The sequence below is a fragment of the Equus quagga genome, chromosome 4 (assembly GCF_021613505.1).
Source record: "Equus quagga isolate Etosha38 chromosome 4, UCLA_HA_Equagga_1.0, whole genome shotgun sequence".
Classification (NCBI taxonomy): Eukaryota; Metazoa; Chordata; class Mammalia; order Perissodactyla; family Equidae; genus Equus; species Equus quagga.
In genome coordinates this window covers 22,844,824-22,866,605 of record NC_060270.1, presented here as the reverse complement: position 1 = coordinate 22,866,605, position 21,782 = coordinate 22,844,824, and the positions used below count along the sequence as shown (strand labels likewise).

Sequence of the window (21,782 nt, the reverse complement as noted above, 5' to 3'; positions counted from 1 at the left end):
ATTTGAGAGCAGCACCAGGCTAAAAATTCAACAGACTGCCACTGTTTTACCTGAGTTTCATTAGGTTTTTCGTAAAAAAACTCTTCACTTTTTATTGTATGCTTTTGGTTGATTTACAGGTCCTTAAATGATTGTTTTTGACAGCTTTGTCCAATTTATCATTGCTTCATCATTTCAGAAACCCTACTTCTATCTCATTCTCTGATCATGCCAGGTAGCTGAATACTTACACTAGAAACTTATCTTAGCAGTCTATGTATAGCAGAGGTAATAAATATACCACAAGAATGAAGTCTATCTTGCAAAAGCATACATTTCTTGAAGGTAGGGAGCAAGTCTTACTCATCATGGTAACCCTAGTTACAAAGCCTTGAATAAGGCTTAGTACATAGTAGAGCTCATACTATTTCTAAAATGTCTCTTTAATAAGACTTTCCTCTTTCCCCCACCTACCTGATTGAATTGGTGACATCTTACAAAATTTCCCAAACCTGCAATAGGAATGCTTCTAAGTTCCTCCTATTGAAGAATAATGGTTGCTGTATCCTTTATTAAGGCAAAGTAAGGTAAGGTTCCCTTCTGTTCCTAGAGTTTTTGTTTTTATTCTGAAAGTGTTGGATATACAGAATGCTTTCTCTGCATCTATTGATGTTGCAGTAGAACTTTTTCTTTAATTCTGTTAATGTGATAAACTACATTAATGAACTTTGTAATGTTGGGCTATCATCATATTCCCATAAATTCACTGCAAACTGTAGTGGGTCATGATGTGTTATATATTTCTTCATTGCTGGTCTAGGTTTGCTGATATTTTACCCAGGAGTTGAGAATCTATGTTTATAAATAAGATTGGCCTATAATTGTCTTTTCTTTTACTGTCCTTGTCTGTTTTTGGTGTCAATATTATATTAGCCTCATAAAATGAATTTAGAAGATTTTTCTTTTGGCTTCTGTTAGGCTGCGAGCGGCAAAAAAACCCCTCAAAATAACAATGGTTAAATAACACTGATGTCAGTTTCTCTCCCATACCTATGTCTGGGGAGGTGGTCGAAAATGACATGGCAGTCCATGGTGTTGCAGACCTAGATTCTTTCTACCTAGTTGGTCTGCCTATTTAGTCTTGGCATCATAGCCCTTGATGGTGGCGTCTGGTTTCCAGGAAGCAAGATAGAGGAAGGGATGAAGAAGAGAGCAAAGACACTTGCAAGCACTTTCTTAAAAGAAGGTTCCCAGAATCCATCACACAACTCTGCCACTTGCATCCCATTCTCCAGGATTTAGTCATGTGGCCACACTTGGCTGAAAAGGAGGCTGGGAAATACCTTTATTCTGTTGGTCATGTGCCAGCTAAAATTGAGTTCTATTATGAAAGAAAAAGGGGAGAACAAATACTGGGCCCTCTAAAAGTCTCTGCCATGCCTCTTTTTCTCTTCTTCATAATGGTTAAGGAACAGGATCAAGGTCGTGGAGTGACCTGTTGGAGAGCTGAATCCACACCCAGGTCAGTCTTCCAAAGTCTGCACTTTTCCCGGTGCCAAATCCTGCTTTAGCATAGTCAAGGATTAGAAGAATGCTACCCTCAGCTTACTGCATCCCTCAGCTGAAGAGAAATCCCACCACCAAAGGAGTAGGCTGAGGCCGCCTCCAGAAGGATCCATCTTGCAAAAAGCCATCAAGCGTCAAGTCTTCCCAACAGCTTCATCAAAGCTGCCTGTCCAATTCTGGCAGACGAAGCCCATCTGAATTCCAAGGCCCTGGGGAAATGTCCCTTTTCCTTCTGATTTGTTGCAGGAAAACAAGGAAATAATTATAGAGGGTATACTGTACAGGATGGAGCGCTGGGCTCAGGATTAGGGCACTTGGATTCTAGCCTCAGCTCCTACACCGACGATCTGTCTGGCCTCAGAAGTCACATTTGCCTCCCTAGACCTCAGTGTCATCAACTTCAAATTAGGGTGTTGGATACAAGGATATTTAAAGACCCACCAAACTCTAAAGTGCTACGTTAGAAAGTAAATTGAGAACATTTATTAAGATAGTATAATGCTATATTAATAACACTTTGCATTTATATAGTATAATTCAGTTTATAATATGCTTTCACATCTTTGATCTCATTTGATCTCAATAACAACTTTGTGAAATACGTAGGAAAGTTATTAATACATAATTTATAGTTAAATATAGATGGCGTTTTTGTGGTCATTTCTACAAGAAACACAGAAAAAAAGTAGACTAAACCCTAATATTTGTTGAGTGCCTATGCGTGCTAGGTTTGAGGTAGCATTTTTGTGAAAAAATTAGATTTAATTTATAACTCTGTCAACTATCCTAGGAGCATAAATTATTGAATTTATGAGGCTTCCCGGTGTTACTCATTTACCAATGGTTAAGCTCTCAATGTGCACAGGCTGGTAGAGGACATTCGGGTGATAGAAAACTGTCCTGGACATAGTTTCCAGCAGGAGGGGAGATCAGACATACACCAATTAGAGACAATCAATTATGTGCATTAAAGGAGGTAAAATATAACCTGGATAATTCAACAGCGGGGAATCAGCGAGAGTAGAGCTGACCGACTTAGACTCCAGTCAGTTGAAACTTCGATAATTTAGACAAGAGTGTAATTAGTGGACAGAGGAGTATACCCTCTGGAACCCCCAAATCTCTGTCTGGAAAAGGTCGTGATGTGTTTATAATTGAGAGTCCACCTTCCGAGGCAGAGCCAAGAAAGATTCAGACACTGTGGATGAGATTCACTATCTATAGCAGACCTTCCAGTGGGTAACCTGTTCTGCACATCGGGAAACAGTGACATTGCAGCATCTCGTCAGAAACCCATCAACCTAAGAAGCACGTGGTAAAAAGATTAAGTTGAATCTTTGGTCATGTTAAAAAAAGTGGTCCAAGATGCTCAAAGGTATAATAGGCAAATGCAAAGAGGAATGTAGTGGGTCTCATCCAGGCTTCTTGGGAGCATTAGAGGAGGATGCCCTGTCCAGGGTCTGTTTCTAAAACAGAGGAGCTGGGTCCTCAGCAGCCTCCTACATTCTAGGATACAACCATTATAGGATTGTTATCATTTCAGCATATCATGTCTCTTTTCCTTAAGTACATGTTCACTGGGTGATGGGCTTCTGGTTATCAATCAGACTTCTAGATGCAGTGACACTCATGGAAGGGGGGCTGTGATCATGGTCGCAAGCATCCTCTTATTTGTTACAGGTCTCCCATAGTAGGAGAGTAAACTGCCCTATTGATTTATAGGTCAGCCTGGAGCTATTTGGGTGACGGGGAGCCATCTCTGTGTGAATTATCTGTGTCTTGCCTTGAGTGATGTCTGTGTTTTGCTTAAATATTTTCTCTGGTTGGGGAAAGTTTTAGCCAACGAAACTATTACTAGCCAGGGAGTCAGATTTGTAGAGAATACAATTGTTTCACTACAATAAGAAGGCCTGAGGCTCAGGTTCTGAGGAGTCTCTTCTGTACACCGAACACTCATGGATTTCACAGGGAGCCCTGGCAATGCAGTTAGTGAGTGCAGGAAGTGGACTCATTATTTTGGAAGTCTAGTGGCGAAGCCCAAGGCCCTGCCAAATCCCAGCACAGTTTCCTGCTGTGGTCAAGGCAGCTGGGGTTCTGATGGACAGCACGTACCTCCCTGGAGAACCCACTCCACAGGATTTTCTTCTCATTGATGAAGAGCCTTTCTCCCTTCTTGGCGTAGACGTTGTAATATCCGACTTCCTTAAACACGATGGAGCCATCCTCTGGGGACAGGTGCCAGTTGATGATGGAATAGTTCCCCACCAGGTCACCACATTCATCAAAAGTCACCTGCTCCCCCATATTGTTGGTAAAGTTGAGGTGCCGTAGGTGCTTCAGGACCTAAAGAAGAACAGAGATGAATATTCTGAGTTCAAGTCACAGGGCTGCCACATATGGTTATATAAGTTGTGCACTGCACCAATCTTGTTCTGACAAAGTGAAAGGAACATGATTTGAGGAAGAGGTGCCTCTTTCTAATTTACACTAAGGTACTTGCCTGTATTAGCAACAGCTCTGGTAAGTCATGGGCTTTACTTAGTACTCAAACTGTAACTGGGGTAGAAAACACCTTCTTGAAGTCAGGAGAGGAGAAGGAATGCATCTCACCATGGCCACTGGCCAGACCAAGGCCTCTGCAGGTGCGCCGTCACCTAGCGGTGCCCCAGGAGGGCAGGGTTCATAAGCCAGAGCCATTCCTGGTGGCTTCTGAGATGGGCTTTGGGGAAGGAGTGGAGGCACTACGTGCTCTTACCACCTGCACCACCCTTCCCTGTGCTGCTGCTCTGTGGGAGTGTCTTGCTGCCAAAAGTCAGAGAGAGAGGAGTGGAAGGAAGAAAGATAGGAGGCTATGGGTGGAGCCCTGGCCATCACTGTTGTAATAGTCACGGCCAATCCCTTAATTTTCACAGGGTTGTGAGTCACAAAGCCCTTGCACAAAAAAGGTAACAATAATAATAACTAAACCTTACTAGTCATTTTACTACCTTTGAGGCACAATGCTAAGTACTTTATATTCATCATTTAATCAGAAATAGTACTATTACCCCGAGTTTATTGACGGGGAAGCTGAGGCACAGAAAATGGAAGTATCTTGTCCAGAGTCACACAGCTAGCAAATGGTGCAAATCCTGCACTCTTAATGGCTGGGTTCTATCGCGGCATCAGTAGGCTCCTGGCTCTGCCTCCTGCCTGAGCCTGACATGGGTCAAGAGGAGGCAGTGGGCACTGGGCAGCTTATCTTTCATGCGGGACCTGTCCTGTTTCAGGGGTCACGGAGGCACCAAGAGAGACTAAGACGAGGTCCAGCCTGTGAGTGTGGGGGTGCTCGCTTCCACTGCACCTCGCAAGACCCCAGGCTTTATCTCTCTGGCTCTGAGCACGCTTCCTCACCTATGTAAGGAGAGGCCCGGGCCAGAGAGCCTGCAGGGTCTCCCCAAGCTCTAGTATGAACTGCTCTCTGTTCTGCGGTTTTGTGGCCCCAGGAGTACATTTAGAGGCACCTCTCCCTTTTATCATTATTTTTAAGGTACCTAAAAACCAACATCTAATCTGACACTGGGGAAAAGTTTGGGTTGCGTCTGTCTAATGGACGGCCTTACTGAGGCCCGGTGCCTGTTATCCACATTAATGTGCGTGACAAAGTGAGCTGACTGAACTTGCTCACCTGGATCTGCTCATAAATAGCTCTGGGATGCGCTTAGGGCAGAGTCGACGGCAGATCACCTATGTGCACAGGCACACCAGCCTGGGTGCCTCACTGAACCTGCTGTGTGTGGTTTCTTCCCTAGTGTCATCACTGCTACCCCGGCCGACCCTGGCTGCCCAGACTTTCGTCCCAGCACTATGCGGGGAAAGGGTCCCTCACTCCCTGCTATCTGGCTCCTTCTGCAACTAGAGCTGCTGAGCCATCTTAAAAAACAACGGAGATTGACTCCTACTAAGGATTCGTGCCACCCGTGTCCTCTTGAGCCTTCCTCTATGGTCATCAATCTTGTATTTTTTCCTTCATTTTTACTGAGTCCTTAAAGCAGTCTGTAGAGAGCAGGTGCCCCAGATGTGCTCCTTGCTTATCCCTCCCACTATCCTTCCTTTTCCTCCTTGCTCTGGGGATGACATGTCCTCTTCCTATAGAGAGTGCTGCACATCCCTTTGTCTCTATCCCAACACGTGCCTGTCCTGACACATCCAGCCTCACCTTAGAGGAGCGCATAGTCTTCTGCTGTGAATGCCGACTCCCTCTGGTGGCTCTCAGAACCTCATTCCTCCTGCCCACTCTGGGACCTTTCTGACGCGGTCAGTCCACCATCCTCCATCCCATACTCATGCCCTTCGCACTTCCTGCTGGGGAGCTACCACGGCTCGGATGAAATATGCTTCAAACTTCTCTAGGTAGCTTCCAGAGTCTTCTATACTTTGGCCTCATGTATCACCGTTACTTCTCAGTGCAATGCTTCATCCTAATCATATGCTCTCCACTGTCCTTCCCACGCATCATGCTAACTCTGTCTTTGCCCTGATGTGGGTAAAAGGAGATGAGAAGAGTGCAGAGATAGGGAACCACCTCTTTTTTATACTTCCTATGTCCCAGGCATTGTACTACTACTTCACACACTACATCTCATTTAGTCCTCACCACAACCCTATGGATAGGAACTATTATTATCTTTATTTTATAGATGAAGAAACCAAGGCATAGAGAGGTGAAGAAACTTTCCAGGGTCATCCAACTAATAAGGCCTAGAGCTGTGAGTTAAACATGGACTTTTCTGCTACACCATCCTGCCTCCAATATAAATTGCTTTAGAGTGTCCATGGAAAATATTTGTCAGAGGTCAGTAATATTTCCTCATCAAATATATTTTTTAAAAGCATCATTACTCTTTGAAGAATACTTTAGAAAGCATATACAGTAGAAAAGCTAGGGTAGTTAAGATAATTTTCCCCCTCCTATTCAGGTTTCAATTCTTTGGTTCTTAATATGCTGGGCTGCAAGCTTCCCCTCTCCTTTTCTCTATCCACAGGTTCTCTGCAATGAAACTGTCCAGGCATCAGTGGGTGAGCAGGGAGATGAACTGGAACAAGACTGTTTCATAATTAAATGGTCATCTTCCACATTGGTCAGACTGGACAGACAAGTGACTCAAAGATCATCACTGGCTATGAACCTTCTGCATTGCTGATGGCATGGGCTGGAGATTTCCACCATAATCCTGACTTAAAAGAAGAAGCAACCAGTCAAAAATCATTTTCTTAAAGTTTACATTAAAAAAGCTCATTGTAGAGGCCAGCCTTGTGGCATAGTGGTTAAGTTCATGTGCTCCATTTTGTGGCTCAGGGTTCACTGGTTCAGATCCTGGATGCGGACCTATGCACTACTTGTCAAGCCATGCTGTGGCAGGTGTCCCACATATAAAATAGACGAAGATGGGCACAGATGTTAGCTCAGGGCTAATCTTCCTCAAAATAAAAAAGAAACATTATAAATACAAGATTAGATTTGTGTACTGTTGGAATCAATCAACAAGCAAATATTTATAGAATATCCACTGTGCATTCTGAACTGGGCTATAAGACAGTAATATAGTCCTCACAGAGTTTATATACATATTAGAGTGATAAGATATAAGACATAACATGTTGGATGAAATACCAAACAGTGTAGGATAAAATATAGTTAAGGGCTAGCTTATGGGGTGTCAACTCTAAGTACAGAGAAATTCAGAGGAGATAGAGATTAAAAAGGGCTGAAATGGTCAATGCAGGCCTGAGGTATGGTAGAGATTTGGACTGGCAAAGGACAGAGGGAAGTAAGGTGTTAAAAATAGTATGAACAGAGCCAGCCCTGATGGTCTAGTGGTTAACATTCTGTGCTCTCACTGCTTCAGTGGCCTGGGTTCACTTCCCGGTTGTGGAACCATACCACCTGTCTGTCAGTTGCCATGGTGTGGTGGCAGCTCACAGAGAAGAACTAGAGGAACTTACAACTGGTAGCAGCTTACATAGAAGGACCTACAACTAAGGTATACAACCATGCACTGGGGCTTTGGGGAGAAGAAAAATAAGAGGAAGATTGGCAACAGATGTTGGCTCAGGGTGAATCTTTCCCTGCAAAAAAAAAAAAAAAAAAAAAAGAAAGAAAAAGAAATAGCATGGGCAAAGACATCGAGTTAGGAATAAACATGAAGGGTTATGGAGGCATTAAAAAGATCAATGTCTCAGATATTGTGTATGTGCTAGAGAACAAGAGGAAACAAAGTATTTAGGTAAAGAGGAGCCAAAGCAGAGAGAATAGATTTCATATCAAAAAGGCATAGGATCAGATAATAACAAGTGTTGATGAGAATGTAGAGAAGTCAGAATCCTCCACATACTGTTGGAGGGGACGTAAAATGGAGCAGCCACTTTGGAAAACACTCTGGCAGGTCCTCAAAAAATTAAATATAGACTGACCATCACCCCAGCAATTCCACTCTCACACATACACCCAAGCAAAATGAAAACATGTCCACACAAAAACTTGTATACAAATGTTCATAGTAGCATTGTTCATAATAACCAAAAAGTGGAAACAACCTAAATTTCCATCAGTTAGATGAATGGATAAATAAAATGTGTTATATCCATACAAAAGCCATAAAAAGGAATGAAGTACTGATATAGGCTACAACATGGATGAACCTTGAAAACATGCTAAGTGGAAGAAATCAGTCAGAAATGACCACATATTTTATGATTGCATTTATATGAAATGCCCAGAGAAATAAAGACAGAAAGGAGATTAGTGGTGGTTTGGGAATGAGGGGATGAAGGGGTAGGAGGCGATAGCTAAAAGGTATGAAGTTTCTTTCTGATATGGTGAAAATGTTCTAAAATTTATTGTGGTTATGATTGCACAATTCTGTGAATGTACTAAAAACCACAGAATTGTACTCTTTAATGGGTGAATTGTGTGGTATGTGAATTATATCTGAATAAAGCTGTTACAAAAAAAGAAGGTATGGGGAGAGGTGATGTCAGCATTATGGCAGAGTGAGCTTTCCTGGTAATCTTTCCCCTCCAACATACAATGAAAAAGACATTCATACTCCAACAGAGGACATCCAAACCCAACACAAAAACGTCTGAGAGACCCACGCAGCCGTATGAAGGAGGGTGGAGAGGCTGGAGCCCCCATTGGAAGAGGTGGAACAGGGTAAGAGAAAACTTCACCCCCTCCCCAAAAGACTGGGATCCAGAATCATGGGTGGCCTCCAAGAGGGAAGGAATGGGAGAGAGGGCATTCATTTGAGGGAACATGAAAGATCCCTGAGGGCCCTCACAGCCTAGGGGAAACCCCCTACAAATGTGAAAGCTAATGTGGGGGTGACCTCATCAAGTCAACACCCCAGGAGAGCAGACAGCCAGGGCAGAGAGAAAACCCTGAGAGCACGCAGAAGAAAGTGCCCCTCCCCAACATGTCCCCATTGCTGGCTCCAGCGCCTGTGATCTTGGTGGAAGGCAGAGGGCTCAGAATATGCGGCTCTTGACCCCTACCCAGTGGCAATAGGCAGTAACTGTGACCAAATAATACCACGGTGTGCAAAAAGACAGCCACACCCTCTAGCAGTATCAAAAATTATATTAAATTTCCAGACCAGAGAGAAAATGACAAGTACACAGAAATCAGTCCTGAGGACACTGAAATATGTAATCTAAATGAGAGAGATTTCAAAATAGCTATCATTAAAAAACTCAACCAGTTAAAAGAGAATGTAGAGAAACAATTCAATGAGTTCAGGAGCTACTTCACAAAAGAGATTGAAACTATAAAGAAGAATTAATCAGAAATATTGGAGATGAAAGACACAATGGAAGAGATAAAACAAAATATGTATTCCCTGAATGTGGACATCATAGAGGAGCAAATCAGCATAATCGAGGATAGACATGTTGAAATGCTCCGGATAGAGGAGGAGAGAGAACTAAACAGAAATGAAGAAAGTCTCCGAGAAATATCTGACTCAATTAGGAAATACAAAATAAGAATTATAGGTATTCTAGAAAGAGAAGAGAAGGAGAATGGAGGCAGAAAGCTTGTTCAAAGAAATAATAGCAGAGAACTACCCAAATCTAGGGAAGGAGATGGAAATCCATGTGGAATAAGCTATCAGATCTCCTAAATATGTCAATGTAAAAAGACCTACTGCAAGGCATATAGTAGTGCAACTGGCAAAAGTGAATGACAAAGAAAAAATACTAAGAGCAGCAAGGCAGAAGAAAATAACCTACAAAGGAACCCTATCAGACTTTCAGTGGATTTCTCTGCAGAAACCTTACAGGCTCGGAGAGACTGGAGTGACATATTCAAATCTTTGAAGGACAAAAACTTTCAGCCAAGAATACCCTATCCAACAGAAATATCCTTCAGATATGGTGGAGAAATAAAAATTTTCCTAGATAAACATAAACTAAGGGAGTTCACAGCCACGAGACCTTCCCCCCAATAAGAAATCCTCAAGAAGGCCCTCATAGCTGAAAAAAAAGGGAAAAAGGGGTTACAATGCATGGAGTAAGGAGATAAGTAGGTAGACAGAATCAGAAAATTGTAGCTACACCTCAGCACAGGTTAGCAAATACTCAAGAACAGCATTAAAAAGAAAGGGAAGGAAAACACCAAAAACAAAGATAATCTTGTCCTTTTAATCACAAACTCACAACACAAGGTGGAATAAGATGTGAGAAAAACAACACAGGAGGGGGAGAGGAAAGGGACTGAATCAGTTTAGTCTAAGGAAATAAGAGGCCATCAGAAAAGGGACTATCTTATCTACAAGATTCTGAATACAAACTTCAGGGTAACCACTAACGAAAAAGCAGAACAGAGACACAAATAATAAATAAGGAGAAAAAAAGAAACACAACATAAAAAACTACATAAGTCAATTGGCAGACCAAAATACACAGGACGAGAAACAAAGGAAATGCAGGAGAACTGGAAAATGAGTGATCAAATGGCAGCATTAAGCCCTCATATTTGATAATCATCCTAAATGTAAATGGATTGAATTCTTCAATAAAAAGACACAGAGTGGCGAGATGGATTAAAGAACAAGACCCAAGAAGATGCTGCCTCCAGGAAACACATCTCAGCTCCAATGACAAATGCAGGCTGAGTGAAGGAATGGAGGACAATACTCCAAGATAATGGCAAACAAAAGAAATCAGGTTTTGCAATACTTATATCAGACAAAGTAGACTTCAAGATAAGAGAGGTAAAGAGAGACAAAGAGGGGCAGTATATAATGATCAAAGGGACACCCCATCAAGAAGAAATAACACTTATAAATATCTATGCACCCACACAGGAGCACCAAAGTACATAAAGCAACTATTAACAAACCTGAAAGAAGATATTAATAATAACACAATAATAGTAGGGGACCTCAACACTCCACTCACATCAATGGATAGATCATCCAGACAGAAAATCAACAAGGAAACAGTGGAATTAAGTGAAAAGCTAGACCAGTTGGACTTAACAGACATACATAGAACACTCCATCCAAAAACAGCAGAATACACATTCTTCTCAAGTGCACATGGAACATTCTCAAGGATAGACCATATGTTGGGAAACAAGGCAAGCCTCAATAAATTTAAGATTGAAATAATAACAAGCATCTTTTCTGATCACAATGCTTGATTTTTTTTTGAGGAAGATTAGCCCTGAGCTAACTACTGCCAATCCTCCTCTTTTTGCTGAGGAAGACTGGCCCTGAGCTAACATCCATGCCCATCTTCCTGTACTTCATACGTGGGACACCTACCACAGCATGGCTTTTGCCCAGTGGTGCCATGTCTGCACCCAGGATCTGAACTGGTGAACCCTGCACTGCCAAGAAGCAGAACACGTGCACTTAACCACTGCGCCACCGGGTCAGCCCTTGATCTCAATGCTTTGAAGCTAGAAATTAATTACAAGAAAAAAGCTGAGAAAGGGACAAAGATGTGGAGACTAAACAACATGCTATTGAACAACCAATGGACCACTGAAGAAATTAAAGGAGAAGTGAAAAAATATCTGGAGACAAATGAAAATGAAAACATACCATACCAACTCATATGGGATGCAGCAAAAGCTGTATTAGGAGGGAAATTCATCACAATACAGGCTCACCTTAACAAACAAGAAAAATCCCAAATAAGCAATCTCAAATTACACCTAACTGAATTGAAGAAATTGAATTGCAGTTAAAAATTTTCCCACAAAGGGGGCCAGCCCTGTGGCCGAGTGGTTAAGTCTGCACACTCTGCTTTGGCGGCCCAGGGTTTCGCTGGTTCGGATCCTGGGTGCAGACATGGCACTGCTCATCAAGCCATACTGAGGCAGAGTCCCACACAACACAACTAGAATATACAACTATGTACTGGGGGACTTTGGGGAGAAGAAGAGGAAGAAAAAAGGGAGATTGGCAACAGATGTTAGCTCAGGTGCCAATATTAGGAAAAAAAAATTCCCACAAAGAAAACTAGCTCAAGGTGGCTTCACTGATGAGTTCTGCCAAACACTTAAGAAATAAGTAATAACAATTCTACACAAACTCTTCCAGAACATTGAAAAGGAGGCAATACTTCCCAATTTATTCTACGAAGTCAGCATTACTCAGATACTAAAACCAGACAAAGATATTACAAGAAAATAAAACTATTGACCTATAATATCTCTCATGAACATAGAAGCAAAATTTCTTAAGCAAATTTTAGTAAATCAAATTCAGCTATCTACAAAAAGGAAAACACACTGTGCCAAAGTAGAGTTTATCCCTGGAATGCAAGTTTGCATGTGTTAACATGCTACATAAGAGAAACCGTATGATCTCAATAGACACACTAAAAGCATTTGATAACATCCAATCTCCATTCCTGGTAAAAATTCTCAGCAATCTAGGAACAAAAGGGAACTTAACTCCATAAAGGGCATCTATGAAAAATCTACAGTTAACATCATTCTTAGTGGTGACAGACTAAATGCTTCCCCCCTAAGATCAGGACCAAGACAAGAATGTCCATTCTCACTATGTCTATATATCACGCACACGGTACTGGAGGTTCTTGCCAATGCAACTGGGTTGAATCAGACTGAAAATATAAAGATTTAAGTTCTACACTCAAACAAAAACAAGTAGACAAATGAACAACTTTCAGATAAAGTGAAAAGACTTTTTGAAAAACATCATTGAGAACCATAAAAATTAAGGCTTTTATATAATTGGTTGGAACTTAAACATATATATTAGAAAGCAACATATTTAAAACTATACTATGGGATCAAGGGCCAGCACAATTTCTCCCTTTGAGGTATAACTATACCCTATGTTCTTGTGTTCTTATTTAAAAAGAAAAATAAACCTTGTAGATTAAAACAAACAAACAAGCAAACCAGGAAATATTAGCAGAATTTGTTTAAAAATGTGCTACAAGAGGCTGGCCTGGTGCCATAGTGGTTCAGTTCGCGCGCTCTGCTTTGGTGGCCCAGGGTTCATGGGTTTAGATCCCAGGCACAGATCTACACTCCACTCATCAAGCCATGCTGTGGAGGCGTCCCACATACAAAATAGAGGAAGATAGGCATGAATGTTAGCTCAGGAGCAATCTTCCTCAAGCAAAAAGAGGAAGATTGGCAATGGATGTTAGCTCAGGGCCAATTTTCCTCACCCCCCCCCCCCCAAAAAAAAAGTGCTAAAAGATTTTACCGAACAGTGGTAGGGTAGATACAGAAGAAGAATTATAATTTATCATAGGATAAAATGTTAACTTTCTCTTCATCAAGGCAAAAGAGTCATCTTGGATTTTTCTGGGGAAATATTTCCTTTGTGGTTTTTTTAGAAAGCTGTAGCTAAATATTATATTTTCATGTCATATTTTTGGTTATAGGCATAGATTTAATTCTCAGTAAACATTCAAAACATGGAATAAACTGATTATAAAACTTCCACCACTTTCTTGAGGAAAAGGAAAGTTGGAATCACCATGGTGCAATTATGTTGGTATAATAGCTGTGAGTTGCCTAAAGAGACGGGTAAGCCCCAAAAGCAACTGTTCCATATAAAAATGATGACAGGAGTAGACCAGGAGATGAGGAAGCAACCAGCACCTGAATGTAGGACTGGAAGTCTCTGAATATAGAGAGAACCCAGAATTATTCAGTTAGCTATAATAAATTAATTCAGATGAATTACATAAAGGACCAGCCTGTCTTTTGGTTTAAAATAAAATTTAAAAGGCAAAAATAGATTAAAAATAGTTTCCTTTCTTATTTTATGCATATTTATTGTTACAAATTTAGGTTAATAAATTGTTCCTGATAAAGATTCTTAGGAAGCCTGTATCAATTAAAAAAATAAGAATAATTTAAAATTTAATGGTTTCTGGATCTTTATGTCTCAATAATCCTGTTTATACACTTAAAATCCTTACCAAAGTGGTGTTTTTCCCGAATCATTTGCCTCATTGATAATGAAGAGGTACACTTCAGCCCAAATTTATGAAGTCAGAATTACTGAAGTTTTATTACGTGAGAGTTTTCTGCTGACTTCTCTGAAACCACTCACCTTCTCCCTTTTCTATGCCCAAATCCATGTACTGTCCTCTTGTTATCCACTGAACTTCTGTCTTCTCTCAGTGTTTACCTATGTCCTATTCTCTTCCTTTAGCCATTTGTTCATTCAACAAGTATTTATTGAGCAACCAACATGGGCCAAGCAGGCACTTTTTTAGGGACAAGAGATACAATAGTATTCAAGATGGACAGAGATGTTCAAATACTCTAACTTGGTTAGTTGTGTCCACTCTCACTTATTTGCACACTGGCCTTTCTCTTTGTGTCTGTGTATGAACCAGAGTTTCAGGACAATTGGTTTCTGGTGAACACCCAAGGTTTAAGGCTATGGACCAGTGTCTTCACTAGGAAACCGTTGGCTGAACTGGCAGTCTTGCAAGAGCTAGAAAGTACGTGCCCAGAGGGACAATTGATGGTGGTTCTTTGATCAGTTATCTTGGCTTCATCACAGAACAGACCACCTGGGGCAGACGTGGGCTTTCTTACTGGCTAGATATGACTTTGGGCAAATCATTTTGGCTTCTCTGGGTCTTAATTTCCTCACCAACAAAAGAATACTCAAGACTAATATTTCCTGAACACTTATTACAGTAGGCAGTACCCTTGACACTCTATGCATATTAACTAATGTTTTCCTGGTAATAAATTTATGTTTCACTATCTCCAATTTTCAGTTGAGGAAAGTGAGGTACAGGCACATTAAGTGAGTGCTCAAGATCATAAAACTTAGGTAGCAATTGGGACTTAAATCCAGGTAGTCTGGCTCTCAAGTCCAAACTCTCAAGCACTACACTGTATCCTGCCTACTCAGGTGGAGGAGTCAGATGAGACAATCTATCTATTAGGTTGTCTAGCTCTTGTTACAACAGGTTAACTAGTGTAAAATTTAAGTTGAGCAGATGGACATATATTAAAAATGGGACAGTGGAGACACATATAATGCTTGCGGCAATACAAGATGCCATAATTGGAAAAGTGGTTGAAACTGAATGACATCCAGATCTCCATGCATGGCCTGTACTTTCCCACCTCGGAGACTTTCCGTTTTTAATCAACTTTATTGAGGTCTAGTTTCCATAGGATAAAATGCACCCATTTTAAGAACATAGTTCTGAGTTTTGGCAAATGTATATGCCTGTGTAACCACCACTACCATCAGCCCAAATGGCTCCCTGATGTTCCTTCCAAGTCAATCCCAAATCCTACTTGCAGCCCTAGACGACCAATGATCTGTTTTCTTTCTATCATTAGATATGGAATAGCATATAAATGGAATAATACAGTATGTCCTCTTTTTTCAGTCTAGCATTTTCTTTTGCTCAGCATGATCTTCATGTTGGTGTGCATATTTGCCTTTCCATTTGACATTTCCTCCAAGGAAAGATCCTTTCCAAAAACCTTATCCATCCCTCAAGGCTTATCTCAAATGATATCTTTGCTTTTCTTCCTTCCTTCAAATCCTAACCTGCATAGGACTGTAGGCATTTATCCTCACAGCAGGTATATAAATAAAATCACATGAGAGTTGAATTGTTTGACTCAAAATTTTCACCTTGCCCATTAATAAAGAATTGTTGGTTTGTGTCTCTAAGTCATCTCTTTAGACATCTGTAATATTTCTCTTGGCATGTTGACTTGCAAGTTTTGCATTTGAGCACCTAATTTCCTGCATAATACCTTGCAGAACAGACAAGGTGGAGATGGAAACCATTTCACCCTTAAGAACAATGATAGGGAATCTTTCAATTGATAATTTTGACCCACAAAAAAGTAACATAAGTTACAACATAATGTAGATATTTCCTCCAGGGAGTATACTATTCTTCTTTTACAATTTTAAAAGAAGGAACTAATAGTCCCATTAAAAAAGAAACTATAAAATTTTACTTGAGATTATAATTCACTATAATATGCTCTCAAATTATTTATTTTATTTGAGGAGGAATATGAGAAAAAGAATAAAGGAAGGGGAAGAGAAAGGAAAAAAGCTCATAGGAAGACTTAAATAGAAGGTAATACACAGACATGAGGAGACTGACAGGCTCCCAACGAAAACTAAATCCTGAGAAAGACACGTACTAAAAGAGGGACAAGTATGTATAACACACATTTAGAAGGTCACAAATTATCTTTTATGTGGTAATATTTCCATCTTGTGGTCTTTTAGGGTATTTCCTCTAAAGGATTTTAAAGTCAAACTGTTGCTCATTATAAGCATAAATAGGAATTGCCTCTTGGCTTGTACTCTAAAGGTCAATCGAATCAAGCCAAAAACTAGAGACTGTAAACCCCCCGTTCTTGTCTAGGATTTCCATCATTTCCACCTGGTATCACTTCCTAGTGCAGAGGGAAGATGGGATAGGATGCACAAAGTACTCCAGTCACACAGATAATGAGGGACAGTTCATACAGACAAGGAGCCTATTGCTTCTTGCCCACTTCCTGTGCCAAGAGTGTAGGGAAGATCCAGGACCAATTCCTTTCTGTAACCTCAGCCATAGTTTCTTATTTCCCCTTCAACTCTTCTGGCTCTCACTCTAATTCATCCCCTTTCTCCTAACTCCCAAACAGTACCAGCAATTCCTGGAAAGATCCGCTCCATTTGACTTCTGTTATCACCACAGTTCTGTCATGATGCCTGCCTCTTTTCTGACTAGAGAGTGGTTGGTGTAAAGTGGAGAAAAATAGGAAGTGTGCCTTGTGTGTGATCATCCTGAGAGAAGGAAAAGGGCAGTTCCGTACTGACTTGCATGACGTCCCACTCAAACTGGATTGTTGGGCATGTGTCTTAGGCTCATCCAGTGAGAGCCTTGGGAACTCTGGCCATAGCGACTATTTCAAAGATGGGTTGTTGGGTTGAACAGTTCTCTGCAAAGGACTCCAGGTAGTGTTGTCAGGTCAAATCAACTAGACTGCTAGTCATTCGTTCATTCATTCTACACTCATTCAGTTGTCAGGAGTTCTGGACACAGCGCTGAACAACACATACATGGTTCCTGCTCTTATGAAGCTTAGAGGACAATGGAGGAGTCAGAGTAAAGAGACAGCTGAGGAGCCATGTGAGGAGGGCTTGAGATTGCCATGGATGTCAGGAGGGAATTGTGTGTTGTGTGCTCACAAATTACCTGCTACTGTCACTTTTAAGGCATATGAGTTGATTGATAAATTTTAGGGAGAAAAAGGTCAACGAAAGAAAAAAATTGTGATTGACCTTATGCCAGAATTTTAATTAATAGGAATCCATTTCACTCAACTGAAGAGCCGTGGAAGCTTAAGCTAGGTATAGAAACAGCAAAAACGAGCACGAAAGAATAGTCAGAAAGTGTGTGTGTGGGAGTATGATATGAAAAGACTTCCAGGAGAAAGTGAATTTTGAAAAAAGAGTTAAAAGTTTGTGGTGGAAAATGATAAAAGAGAAAAAAGTTGATGGCCCTTCAGGTGTGGGATACGATCTAAGCAAAAATGCTATCTATAAGTGCTTTGTGGGGAGTTGCTAGGCAGGATGGCTTAAGAGAATTGAGAGAAGGTGGGGTGGAATTCCAGGCTGAGGCAGTTGGATTAAATTGTACAGAGTGTATGCGTGATCCATTTCCATGTAGGTCTTAATAACGAGAGTGAATAATTGCTGGTCCATCTCTTGATAGAGACATGGCCAAGATCTTAAATTCCAGGATGCCCATCCAACTGCCTGGATCCCTGAGGCTCAAAGGACACTTACAGCAAGCACACAGGACATTTTGGCCAATTCCCACATGTTACTGTTCCTAGACCTCTGATCCTGCTTTCCTCTGTTTCCTTTCCCGGATGAAGTGTGAAGTGTGCCAGACCATGTGGGAGCCAGTGGGACATATCTTTACCTGTGCTAGGGTCAGCTGAGGTGTCCGTGTAGTGGACACTTTTTATTTTGGCTGCTATGCTTCTCTTTCTTCCTTCTTTGGCAGTAGCATCCTGATTTCCCTTTGGGGATGAGCTCCCTGCCTTACTCTCAGTCTATGTAGCTCAGGAGGACTCCACTCCTAGCTTCAGGGATGGGTATGTGACCCTGGACCAGTCAATCAACATATTTCTTGAACTTTTACAGGAGATTCTGTGAAGTAAGGAAAGCGTAGCAGTAAGGATTTTATGAGCCCGAAGCTGCTGCAGAGGCTGAAAACTGTTAACTCTGAGGCATAAGGAGCAAAGAAACAGAGATGAAAGCATCTAGCTGGGCCTGGAATACTTCTGAGATCTTCAGTATTATGAGCTGCTAATAATGCTCCTTCTTCTGTTTATGCCAGTTTGGTTTGGGTTTTCTATTGTATGCAACTGAAAGTCCCAATCTTGACCAGAGCCTAATTCTTGGCTTTTGTCTCATATGCCCAAGCTTTGGTTTTGACCACCCGGATCTTACTTCCTTGTCTGGGAGAGGAGTCACTGAAGAGTGGAACTGTCAAATTGCCCACTGGAAGCCTCTTTTCCGTTCAACCCCAACCTGATCCTGCAGAGTTTTCAAGATCTGAGCTCTTCCTTCCAGGGGACATGGAAGGGAAGAGAGGCAAGGCAATAGTATTTACTACTGAAAGATTATCCCTTCATTCTTCCTTCTTAAAACTCCACATTTTAGCATCATGGATCCTGAAGTCTTCTTGGTGTTTGCCCTTCATTAGAGCCCCTCTTTCTTTGCCAGAGTTGGGGGCAGGGTGCAGTGCAAGGAATGAAACTTTAAGTAGCCCGTAGAGATTAGGAACTTTAGCCAACACTGATGTCTGAGTGAGTTTTCCCCCACACAAGAAGGACTGAGAACTTTCAGGTTCTGGCTCATTGTACCAGCCTGGACAGTCATTCCTCATCCCAAGAGAATCTCTAAAATGACTGACCGAGGTTGTATGTTCTTTGTTTCTTGGTATCTTTTCCCAGGGCTCTGTGGTGATTGGTTTCTGTATATAAAGCTGTCTTAGTTATCATTTTTGCCTAATTGATTAATTAGAGGCATAGTGAAATCCTACTATAATAATCACCATCTGTTTAGATGGTGAAACAGAAAATTGAAAATTACAAATTGATTTTACATATATCATTTCATTTCATCCAAAAAAAACCTTGGGCAGAAAGCAGACTAGGTATTAGGGCCATCTTATAGAGGAAGAGAGAGTGCCTTAGAGGAGTGGCTTGCCTAAGATGCTGCTGCTAGTAAATGAGGGAGCTGGAGCTAAAGCTGGAGGGTGGGTCATTTAACTCAACAGGGATTTTTTCTCCCCCACTATCATGCACTGTCTCTGACAGTCATCTGGAACTAAGGAAAATACAAAAGGAGTACAAAACAGTCTGAAAAATCAAGGTACATATGTAAGACATGAATGGCTATGTAGGATCTACGTTGGGCCAAACTTTTATCTTCAGAAGTTCTATGAAATGAAAAAGATGATGATGTCTCTCCTACGTATAATTAAAAAATACAAAGCAAGACTAAACTATAAAATGAGTGTAGGACTTCCACTTAAGTTCTGATTATTTTCTATGATAACTACTTCAGTACTTCTTTTTGAGATATCCAATATCAAATTATTTTAAGAAGAGTTTTTTCTGTGCCCTTGATATGCTTGTGTCCTAAGCTTAGTTGGGCTGTTGGGTGGTCCAGCACAGGCTGTGAGTAATATAATAGTGAAAGTGCTGGCTAAACATAAGAACCCAGTAGTTTTATGACCCTTAGCATATGGAATGTAATAGGTACTCCACAAATACTTGTTACTCACAAGTATAAATGTGAGCATTAGAACAACACTCCACTCAGTACTAAATCTGTTCCACAATATTTAAAAACTTTTAGGGGCCATATTCTAGGTATTCTGAACTACTGGACGAAAGAACGGTTGAGCCAAGGCTTTAAACAGATAATCAAATTAAATTACTATCAATTTTGCAGAAGTCCGTTGCTCAGACATTTGAAAAGGCAATTTGAATCCAAAGCTACAGTAGTGACCTCATTTAGATATTGCCTTTTTTGAGGTAACCACTTTATCTGTCTTGCCTGGATCAGCCCAACTCTGTTTTACCCCACAGGAAACTGCTATCTAATGAAGGATGTACCTGCCAAGCCTCAACCTTCTTGATGTCTGCACAGGAACCATTGGTGAAGAGCCCTCTCCCAGGTGAGCAGGTATAGATATCTTGCAGGGCGTGAGCAATGGAGTAAACGGCTAAGTAGACATTGTAAGAGATTCGTAAATGTGTATAATCCATGTAAGGAGTCTCGACACTGCTAATGTTCTCATCCCCTGTGCAGAGAGGTCGGAAGGCAGTGGAGCTGTTGCTTAGCCTGCCACCAGCTTCTTCATGACCTCTCAGGAAAGTGTCCATGGGTAAAGGTCCTTTAGCACCTTCTTGGAGGTGGCAGTTAAACGTTTCTTCCCAAAACTCCTTGGCAAAACCATTGTGGGCAGACTTCTTGGGATGGACTTTCTGCAGGAATTCCCGGAAACCTGGGATCTGCCCAGCCCTCAAAGCAAATCCAATTGTGCCTCCAACCACATGGAAGTACTCGGGCATGGCGATCAAGGACGAGCTGGCCCAGGCCTCACTGGCCAGCCAGATCTTGCCCGTGATGTTGCGCCGGACGATCTCCTTGATGAGGGGTTCAAGGTCTGGGCCACTGGAGAAAACGACGATGACTTTGGCTGTGGAATTCTGGATCACCTCCACGACATGCTGGATCTCTTCCTCATCAGAGTATTGGGAGATGAGTTCGCTGAAGTCAATGCAGATGTCTCTCTCCTCTGCTTCCTCCCGGAACTTCTCAATCCCTGGCCGGCCATAGTCATCATCAGCTGCAATTGTCCCCACCCAGTTCCAGCGGAAATATTCAATAATGTCTGCCATGGCAGTGGCCTGGTGTTCATCATTGGGGATGGTACGGAGGAAGGACTTGAATTGATTCTTGTTGCTGAGGAGTCTGCTGGAGGAGGCATAGCTGACCTGGAAAGAACACAGAACACAGAATGAATGAGCAACTGACTTCTGCAAAATTGACAGCAATTTAATTTGACTACTCAAGGCTGTGTGGAGGTGGTTTTTTGAGCATTCATTAAGCAAATTTGTCAAACATGCTGTTCACTGCAGACAGGATGAAAGAGTGAGAACGACCAGAATCTGTTCCTCTCCAGTGTGAACACTCAAGCATTTGTCAGTCTATGGGGTGCGTTCTAATTCCCGGAGGGTGGTTCTTCACAATGCTACCTTCAAAAATGGGTCTGGCCATGAAATCAACCCAACAATGGTAGGGTCTATTTGTCTTTTCAAGGACAGTCTTTATGTGCTCTTCTGTAGTTGCTCCTACCCACCTCGGTGTTGCCTCACTGGTTCTAATATATCCATCTACATCGTCTGCCTGTTGGGTCCAGGCTCTCATTTGAACATTTTAGCTTCCCCTTTACTGTGATAAGCACTTTGTCCATGACTCACTTCGGAAGGAATCAGGTTCCCTATGGGTTATGAACCTAAGGCTCTTCGGAGGAGCCCCAAGGGGTTCCCCTTTCCTATTCTGCTAGTTTCTCTCTTCCCTTGTCTCCAGCTCTTCCCTCTTCCCCCTCCCCGACATTGTGCCCCCCTCCCCTGCCCCCACACTACTTTAGATAAAAGTACCTTCAATTGCAGTCATTTC

The 21,782-nt window shown here is 41.6% G+C and overlaps 1 protein-coding gene across 1 annotated transcript in view; it reads right to left on the bottom strand.

Annotated features, from left to right (window-relative positions):
* The window catches only part of CASR (calcium sensing receptor), an 81,006-nt gene that overhangs the window by 5,456 nt on the left and 53,768 nt on the right, over nt 1-21,782 (bottom strand). The window contains exons 4-5 of the mRNA XM_046659301.1: nt 20,213-21,097; nt 3,658-3,888 (exon numbers count right to left, since the gene is read on the bottom strand). Coding sequence (XP_046515257.1) covers nt 3,658-3,888; nt 20,213-21,097 — 1,116 coding nt within the window. The remainder of the gene's footprint in view (nt 1-3,657; nt 3,889-20,212; nt 21,098-21,782) is intronic.